The sequence below is a fragment of the Carcharodon carcharias genome, chromosome 19 (assembly GCF_017639515.1).
Source record: "Carcharodon carcharias isolate sCarCar2 chromosome 19, sCarCar2.pri, whole genome shotgun sequence".
Classification (NCBI taxonomy): Eukaryota; Metazoa; Chordata; class Chondrichthyes; order Lamniformes; family Lamnidae; genus Carcharodon; species Carcharodon carcharias.
The window spans coordinates 39,957,807-39,967,707 of NC_054485.1; the positions used below are offsets into that span (position 1 = coordinate 39,957,807).

The window sequence follows — 9,901 nt, forward strand, 5'->3', positions numbered from 1 at the left end:
TAAGAATTGGCTGCTACTCTGGCAGTGATACACTTTTCTTTTTCCTCCCTCTGCGCTCTGGGGGCTTGTGAGCACTACATTCTTTACAAACCAGGCCCTCCTTTCATCAGTCCATCTAGCCATATCCCTCTTTCCCTGCCTCTTGATCCAACATTTTTCCAGATAATTAACAACGGCAGCAACTTTGTTCATGAATCTTGAATAAAATGTTCACTGTCACTTTTCTCAAGTTGTAAGAAGGAAAAAAGAAACATTTGTGATAATATAGTGCCTTTCATGGTGTTTAGTGCTTTACACCCCATTAAATACCTTTTCAAGTGTATTCAATATTGTCATGTAAGGAATGCAAGAGTTAAATGGTGCACAGCAAGATCTCACAATTTAATAATAACCACACAACCTGTTTTTATGATGTTGATTGAGGAATAAATATTTGTCATGTTTAAATACCCTGCTCTTCTTTGACATGGTGCCATATAATCTTTTATATCCACCTAAAAGGGCACACTGGACCTTTTAAGTTCTCAATGGAAAGACGGCACCTCTGACAGTGCAGCACTGCACTGGACTGTCAGCTCAGTACTGCACTGAACTATCAGCTTAGATTGTTTGTGCCGAAATCCTGGAGTCATATTTAATGGTGATTATCTAGATCAAGCTCTGTTCCTAATAACTTGTAATTTTGGAGTATTTTTTTAACTAGTATTTTGGAATCACTTTGTGAAGTTGTGTCCACTTACAATAAGGCCCATGGATTTATGGGATTGAGTCAAGACCCATTTTTATCCACAAGATTTCCTGTGATTGTTTTTACTGGAATTTTGTGCATCAAATGATGCAACTTTGTCCATTATCTCATGAAATCCACTCATGAATGTTCATAATTTTTCACAATGCTTCTCCATTTCCTTGTGATAGTTCCACAAAACTTACAGCAGTTATTCTTCTTCTCTGAACACACTCCAGCCTATAGTTGTAGCACCACAACTCTCAATCTTGCAGTGGTGATGTGTGCTCTGCCCTTCACTTTGTTGCTTGATGGTGATATATGCTGTGTCAATGTCCATTTTATCCTATTGGTGAATATATTTTGTCCTGATCCTCGATTGTCTGTCTACTGATAAAAAGGCTGTCCATATCATTGCTTATCCAATGGTAATGTTCTCACAGTTCATGCCTCTGCTGATCCAATGATTATGCAAACTTCAATAATGTTCCCACTTCTCAGTGATGTCATGTCTTTGGTATAACATCGTACAGATATGGATTTGAAAGCCTTACTGAGCTGGAGATAACTCAAACACTTGTTCCAAACACTTGGTCAAAATGTCAGGTTACAGTGAAAAACGTTTCTACAGACATAGAAAGATGAGAGTCATACTGAATTTGGTGTGAATGTTATTAATTCTTAGCCAGTCTGACATAGCTTTGTGCAGACTTGCCCTCATAGTTCCATTTGTTTGCTGGAATGGCATCTGTTATTGGTGAAATCACCAAGCAGGTTCTGTTCATGTTAAGCTGTTCCAAAGTGTGTAAACAAAAATGATTTTCATATTGGTTTACAGCAGAGCTTGTTAGACCTTGTGTTTATATTCTTCTAAACTAATGCCATTCTCAAGAACATCTTTACGAATTAAATTTCGCCTTGTCCTTGACATGCTCACCTCTTCCTTTTCATTTTTTTTGTGGCAACATTGAAAGCATCGTTTGAAAATTAGGTAAAGTAGTTCAGAAATGTTGAGGATGGTACAAAGACCTGACCCTCCAACCATGAAGTATGTGAAGATCTTTTTCTCAGTTGGCTTGGCAATGAAACAATCAACTATGTTTGGACAGGGGAACATGGAACACTTGACAAGACGAGGCAAATCAAAACGATTATAAATGTGATGAAGTATATACAAGAAAGCGATTTCAAACCCAATTTTAAACACCAGACTGATCAGATAGGTCCACCAGAGCCCACCATGTTTCTTCCCTGTGTTTTTGTATAATTGGGAACAATTCTGTCCATATTTTAGCCTGTGCTTCCTCTCCCTCTCCTTTCGGTAGGCGACATGCAAGACAACCAGCAGAGAAGGTGTGGTGACACAGATTAGTTGCAGAGCCCATAGTCTAATGTGGGAGATGGGGAAGTAATGGTCATAGCAAGTGTTTGGACAGCCAGGTTGAAGGGTATTGCATACAAAGTCACTCTGCTCATCACCCCACACACTTTCCGCTGCCACCACATAGATTAATACTCTGAAGATGAAGACTACCGAGAGCCAGATCCGTCCAAATCTGGTCGAATATTTATTCACGCCACTGAGCACACCTTGTAATGTCCCCCAGTCCATTGCACCTGGAATCTATTAACTCGTCAACCTAAAAACAAAAAAAAAAGCAAAAGATATAACAACTGCTTTTTATCTCTTCAGCTGATCAGCCAGTAAACAAGATCGATAAAATTTTAATACTGGTGAACAGAATGGGTAGCACAGTGAAACCCCAAACACAGGAAGGGGATTGACCTTCATCTCGAGGGACCTGGAATTAAAAAAGGGGTGAGATTTATGCTAGGTTATACAATGTCCTGGTTAGATCCCATTTAGAGCAGTACAATTAGTTTGGGGTACTGAAATCAGGAAGGATATATTGGATGGAAAGTATTAAATCATATGGACAAGTTGCACAGACTAGGCCAGGATTTTTCATTGGCCAGGCCGGCTTTGTGGGAGTGGGCGGGGGCAGTTGCTGTGCCGATCACCACCCGCAATCGGCTCTGCACTGCAATTTCACGCAGGCAGACCAATTAAGGCCTGCCCAGCATGGAACGCAAGCAGTAATGCTGAACGCTACATGTGAGAGTGGGAGGAGGAGGGAGAGTCAGGTCCAGCACTCTTTCGTGTGTCTGCAAAGAATTATTAAGGAAGAAACTTTATTAGAAATACTTTCCCTTAACGGAGGTTTCCCACCCACGGTGGTTGACAGGGCCCTCAACCGTGTCCAGCCCATCTCCTGTGCCTCTGCCCTCACACCTTCTCCCTCCCAGAACCATGATAGGATCCCCTTTGCCCTGGCTTTTCACCCCACCAGCCTCCGCATACAAAAGATCATCCTCTGCCATTTCCGCCAACTCCAGCATGATGCCAGTACCAAACACATCTTCCCTTCACCCCCCTGTTGGCATTCCATAGGGACCATTCCCTCCGGGACACCCTGGTCCATTTCTCTTTCACCCCCACCCCCCACACCTTATCGCCCTCCCAAGGCCCCCTACCATGCAATCACAGGAGGTGCAATACCTGCCCCTTTATCTCCTCCCTCCTCACTGTCCAAAGGCCCAAACGCTTCCTTCAGGTGAAGCAGCGCTTCACTTGCACCTCCTTCAATTTGGCCTACTGCATTCGCTACTACCAATGTGGTCTCCTCTACACTGGAGAGACCAAACGCAGACTGGGTGACCGCTTTGCAGAACACCTTCGGTCTGTCCGCAAGCATGACCCAGACCTTCCTGTTGCTTGCCATTTCAACGCATCATCCTGCTGTAATGCCCACATGTCCGTCCTTGGCCTGCTGCAATGTTCCATTGAAGCCCAACGCAGACTGGGGGAACAGCACCTCATCTTCTGATTAGGAACTTTACAGCTTTCTGGACTTAACATTGAGTTCAATAACTTCAGACCATGAACTATCTCCTCCATCCTTACCCCTTTCTTATCCCCTTTTTTCAATATTCATTTTTATTTTTAAATTTTTAATTTTATCTATTTTTATTTTTATTTATATTTATTTTTAATTTGTATTTATTTTAATTTTTATTCATTGTTTATCCCCACCTTTTATCCTATTTTCGATTTTTTTTCCCACCACCGTCCCTTCCCCCCTCCCCACTCCCACTAGGATCATCTGTCACTTGTTCACGCTGTTCTTTCCAGAGTGCTTACCCTTGTCCTGCTATTATCACATTCTGCTTTCTGACCTTAATGCCACCATCAGCACCTTCTTTAGCCAGTACCATAATCATTAACACCCTTTTGTCCTTTTGTTCATTACATCTTTGGCAACCTCTCCTGTGCCTTAACCTATCACTGGCCTTCTATCCAGCTTCACTTGCTCCACCCCCCTTAAACAGTATAAATTTGATCACATTTTTATTTCCTATTAACTCTGAAGAGGAGTCATATGGATTTGAAATTTTGACTTTGTCTTTCTTTTCACAGGTGCTGTTAGGCCTGCTGAGTTTTTCCAGCTTTTTCTGTTTTTGTTTCTTTTTATTTTCTCTTGGACTGGAGATTAAAATTACAATGGCTGAAGATTGAAAGACATGTCCACTGGAACAGGACGAGAGATATATACAATGTTGCTGTCCTGGTACAGAGTGTGCCATGAAAGACAGGATGGTGCCGGAGAGAAGTCCTGGACCAAGGGAGCTACCTGGCAACAATGTTTTAATTGGCCCCTGACCAAGTGACCAGGTTTTGTGTGAGGGCAGTGCAGCTGAATGCTCCTAGCCTGAAAGGAACAAGACCTAAAACCTCTCCCTCCTGTGTGTGGAAGATTCTAGTAATTCCACAATAATAGCTAGCTGGCTTTCTCTTCTCATGTTTCTGCTCCCTCTTTGAAAACTCCTGTCAAGAAGCAAAGGGGGAAAATCACTGTTAGAGACGTTGAAAAGCAAGTGCTGAACCAGTGAACTAAATACCGAAAGTGCTGGAAGACCACCTTGTGTCATCAACAAGAGCTGAAAGAATTTGGAAGATATCGATCAAAATCAACCCATTGAAGCCTGTACTCTGGAATTGGTGCTATTGAACTGGTTAATCCATGTTTTTGTGTGCCTTGTATGTGTGTGTAAAGGGATTTAAGAAGGGGGTAGAGTTTAAGTTATAGTGTTAAAAATTAGCAGTTCACATTTCTTTCTTTTACCACTGGTTAAAGACAATTTGTTCAATAAACGATTATTTACTTATTAGGTTTACAAACCTGGTGCTCGTATTCTGTTAATCTAAATTAAACAGTTGGGTGAATTGGGGCAATCTGGTGGTTTGATCAAACGTTTCACATTTGTCGCGGCTCGGGGAACAGCAGGGCTTAATATTATTGCGCACTATCCCCAGCGAATCGTGACAGTATAAACTGTTGAAATTGTGTATTAAAGACCCCATTGACCTTAAATGGTTTTTTTATTATTCCACTCAATTAACCACCGTGAAATATTCGATTTGATTACAGTGCAGGAAATGCAGGTGCTTTGGAAAGGTATCGAGCTCTTTTTTGTGTGTTGGGCTCACAATGCAACTGTGGCTCAGTTGGTATCAATCTCGCCTCAGAGTTAGGGGGTTGTGGGTCCAAGTCCCACTCAAGCTCAAAGATTTAGGCGGACACTCTCGGTACTGACAGTGCTGCACTGTCAGAGATGCAGTTGTTCAGATGGAATGTGAAACCAAGGCTCTGTCAGCTCTCACAGGTGGACACATAAGATTATAGGCACTCTTTTGGAGGAGAGAAGGGGAGTTCTGACCTGGTGCCCTGACCAATATTTATCCACCTATCAATACTGAAGCTTATTATCTGGTCATGATCATGTTATTGGTTGTGGCTGCTTGCTGTGCCCAGTTTCAAAAATACTTCCTTGACTGTAAAAGTCTTTTAGACATCATTAAATGTGCTACATAAATGAAAATCTTAACTGTACTGAAATCAAGTTCTGTCGAAGGGTCATGAGGACTCGAAACGTCAACTCTTTTCCTCTCCGCCGATGCTGCCAGACCTGCTGAGTTTTTCCAGGTAATTCTGTTTTTGTTTTGGATTTCCAGCATCCGCAGTTTTTTTGTTTTTATATCTGAAATCAAAGCTACTGGGCTGAACTGGGCTGAAGAAAAGAAAGAATGTATATTTATAAAGCAACTTTCACAACCTCTGGAAGAAGCCTGAAGAAGGGCCGTACAGACTCGAAACATTAACTCTGTTTCTCTCTCCACAGATACTGTCAGACCCTCTGAGTTTTTCCAGCATTGTCTGTTTTTATAACAGGATGGTAATGGCCCGATGATCTGTGTTCGTGATGTTGGGTGAAGAATAAATATTGGCCAGGGCACTGGGGAGAACTCCCCTGATCTTCTTTGAAATGGGTCATTTTTACATTCAGTTGAAAGGACAGACGGAGCCATGGTTTGTCATGTCACATCTAAATAACAGCACCCTTGACAATGTAGACCTCCCTCAGCATTGCACTCGTCAAATCTCTGGAGTGGACCTTGAACCCATCACCTTCTGACTTAGTTGAAATGCACAATTTTAACCAATGTCACCGCTACAGCGAGTAAATGGGCAAAAGCAGCAATCAGAAGAGTTCTATGGACAATGGAGTGGGGGTAACTAAATGGAACAGGAATTATGCTATAACATAGAGTGAGCAACTACTTGAACTTCCTTTAAATGGCTGGCATGCTTAATGTGGTTTAAGTGCTCCAATGTAGTTGACGTCAATGGTGACAGCGATGGACCAGCAACTGTTGCCCAATATAGGGGCTGCCCAGGGTCCATTCACATTGGCAGTTCTGGGGCCATATCAGATCTTAGACAGTGAAATTAATATTGAAGTAAACCCTTCTCAACGAACGCTGAGAGAATGATCTCGAAAGGAAGAGGGAGAAAAACAATCAAAGGGCGATTCATTCACACATCAAGTATACCTTTCAACAAGAGGGTTTTAATTGTCAACATATTGAGTGTTATTGAGAAACTCAGCAGCTACATTCAAATCTCCCAACCCACTGGACCCAGATAATTTTCTGGTTCTACAAAAGCCCTGTATTTCAGGCCAAAGCTAAATTACAGCTAAATTACAATTCGTTGCTGATTCAGGGAGGAATGCATACACCGTCCATCAGTTAGCTTTAAAACAGCTTTAAAAGGCATCAGAACAAACAATTTTTCAGTCTTGATTATGTGCAAAATTGCCAAAGGAGAGCTGGAAAGAAACTGTTTTCAGAAAAGGTTCACTAAGCCCCTTCCATCAATTAAAGGGGTGATGTTAAGTATTTGGGTGCAATTTAGTTGGTTTAACACTACTTGGAAAATTGTGCTAACATGATAGTGATCAGTAGCAAACTGCTAGAGATCTTTTTTCTTAAAGTGCTTCTCTTGTTTTTTCTAAACTAAAATACAATTAAACAATCAATAATAAATAATGCAGCAATCTATCATCATTTCCCCATCAAACATATATAAAAATAATTATTTAAACTGGTGGACTTCCTGTTAGAGGAATCCCTTAAAAGTATACATATACATATACATATGTACTTAAAAGTATATATATACATACATACTTAAAACTGTACATATTTGTATGACATTGGTATAGTATGTTCACATAGTAAGCCCAGTATTCCACAGAGGTACGATCAGCAAGCGTTTCCTGCTCCTGTCTATCACAGTCAATTCCTGTCCCTATGTTCCTACGATTTAGCTTCAAGAGACCAGTTCCCCTGAGGTACGGATGTGAAGATAAACAAGCCAGATTGATTTTTGGAGCAAATTTGCTTAAAGTTAGTTGATGTTTTCTTTTGGAATTCATTCAACTGCAGTTTAGCTTCTCTGACTGTACCTGTCTTTAATTAGCACTCGATGTCCCTCCAGCGAACATTGTTATAAAAAAGTCAAAAGAGGGTAAAAGCCTTTACATGATTGATCTTTCTTTGTGATTCAGGAGATACTTCATTGTTGATTAATTGTAAGTGCACTTCTAGGGGTATAGGCTTCACTCATGTTTCATTGAACAGTCTGGTTTGTGGACTGGATATCTTTAAAATGCTGATCAGACTCTGAGTTCCGTAAGATATAAATTCTATGTGCCACTTCTGTAACTCACCATGTGAAAATGAGAATAATGGAGTTTAAAAGATTTACAATACCAGCTAAAACAAAGATCAGTGTTCAAAAGGCAGGGTTCATCTCTTCTATCTTGTCCCATGTCTGATTTTGGACAGGCAAAAGGTGGAAACGTAAAAATACACAACAGAAAGGGTGCTCAGAAAAACTTACCAGAGAATTCAGCAGCTGCAGCGTCCCCAGTCCAAAACCTAAATCAAACACGGAATTAGCTGAAAGCTGAAGTATTTCGAACAATTTCCACGCCCCGATAAACGTTTGGCTGGGTTTCAATTTTACTCATATTGCTACCCCACATTCTTTCATGGGTGTGTCTAGACGTAAGTGCTCCTATACGTGTTGTGACAGAGAATAGGGGTGTTTGCTGATACACTGCGCATTTACAAGCAAGATGTCATTAGCACGAGATGTTTCCCACAGGTTTAAAACCCACAGTACTTAGAATGGTTTTTCTGTTTTATTTGGAAAGTAAGCATATGCCAGTGGCTTTTAAGTGGTGGAGACTTAGTTCCTATTTTGCTACACGCAGATTACATGTGGAAAGGTACAAAACTGCTGATTTACTGGGACAGTGTTTCAACTGCACGTTATCTTAGGGGACAGTTTAAGTGCTTGTCAGTCAGAATGCTTGAACTTTCTTTTTAACCATTTACAACCAGCAATTGTTTCAAACTCTCCAGTTCAGTTATAGCATACTCTAAATATTAGACAAAGCTCCTTCTACCTTAGCCGGAAGTGCAGCAAATCTATCTCCAGAACATCTCCTGTGACCCCAGCTTGGCATTTTCATTTCCCTTACCACGCATCATTGTGGTCTCTCTGAGTAAAGCTGACAATTTTGAAGTTTCATTCTATAGCCCCCCAGTTTTGCCAATCAAATCGGAATTGGCACGATGTGGTGGTTCCACATTTTATTCCTGTCTAATTTTCCTCTTTCTATCAGAATTAGCTAAAGGAGGAAAACATGCCATTCAGTGCCTGTTCAGGGCTGAGTTTGTGGAAGTTTCTTTGCGGTGAGCTCTTTCCAACAACCACAATAATAACAACTTATATTTATATAGTGCCTTTAATGAAACAAAACATCCCCAAGGCACTTCACAGGGGTGTTATGAAACAAACTACATCAGGTGAATTCAAATCAGATGAGCAAAATCTGGTCAAAGTGGCAGGTTTTAAAGATTGCCTTAAAGGAGGAAAGAGAGGTAGAGAGGCAGAAAGGTGTAGGGGGAAATTCCAAATCTTGGGGCCTAGGCAACTGAAGGCAAAGCCACTTAAGTACTATGGTGGAGGCTGTCAGCTTCATTCAGAATCCTTACAGGCAACAGAGAGGAGACTCATTCCTTTAAAGTGGATTCACAACAATGTTCTAGAGCTGAATGGATGATGGATGATTCCCATAGCTTCAATTTAACATAACAAAGTCAAGCAAATAAAAATCCTATTACAAAAATTGTATATTTTTGCCTGACTCAGCCCAAAAAGATCAGTGAGTTCTGATGAAAGGCCATTGGTCTGAACTATTAACTCTATTTCTCTCTCCACAGATGCTGCCTGACCTGCTGAGTGTTTCTGATTTTATTTCAGGTTTCCAGTATCCACAGCATTTTTCTTTCATATTAGTGGTCAGCAAACCGTATTTTGACCGGTAGAATCAGTAAAGGTTAAACTTTCTGACCATAGAATTGCCTCAAAGTTCATATGCCAAACAGTGGAGCTAAGTAAGAGGCAGTAACCATGGACCTTCATGAGTTTGGTGGCATTCTTCAGTCTGACCTGCTGAGCCTTAGCAGTCTGGTGCAGTACAGGTAATTGGTCTACGTGGTGCAATTGACAGACAGGTTCCACTGATAGCAATTGTTTTAGATTATAAAGTTCATAGTGAGTGCCTGCTCCTGATCTCTAAGCCCTTGAGGAAGTAAAATTAGTAAGCTATTCAGGCACAGAAAGAGAAAACAGGGAAGTACAAAAGGTGAAATATTTTCCCTGATAGTAACCTCATCTCTGAGTAAGTGGGCTGTGT

At 41.0% G+C, this 9,901-nt stretch overlaps 1 protein-coding gene across 1 annotated transcript; it reads right to left on the minus strand.

Annotated features, from left to right (window-relative positions):
- Positions 1-360: 360 nt before the first annotated feature.
- On the minus strand, positions 361-8,352 carry LOC121291763 (gap junction beta-3 protein-like). Its single transcript, XM_041213285.1, has 2 exons — positions 8,035-8,352; positions 361-2,367 (listed from the first exon to the last, which is right to left on the minus strand). The coding sequence occupies exon 2, from the start codon at positions 2,337-2,339 to the stop codon at positions 1,575-1,577; it is 765 nt and encodes a 254-aa protein (XP_041069219.1). The 5' UTR covers positions 2,340-2,367; positions 8,035-8,352; the 3' UTR covers positions 361-1,574.
- Between the last annotated feature and the right edge of the window lie 1,549 nt (positions 8,353-9,901).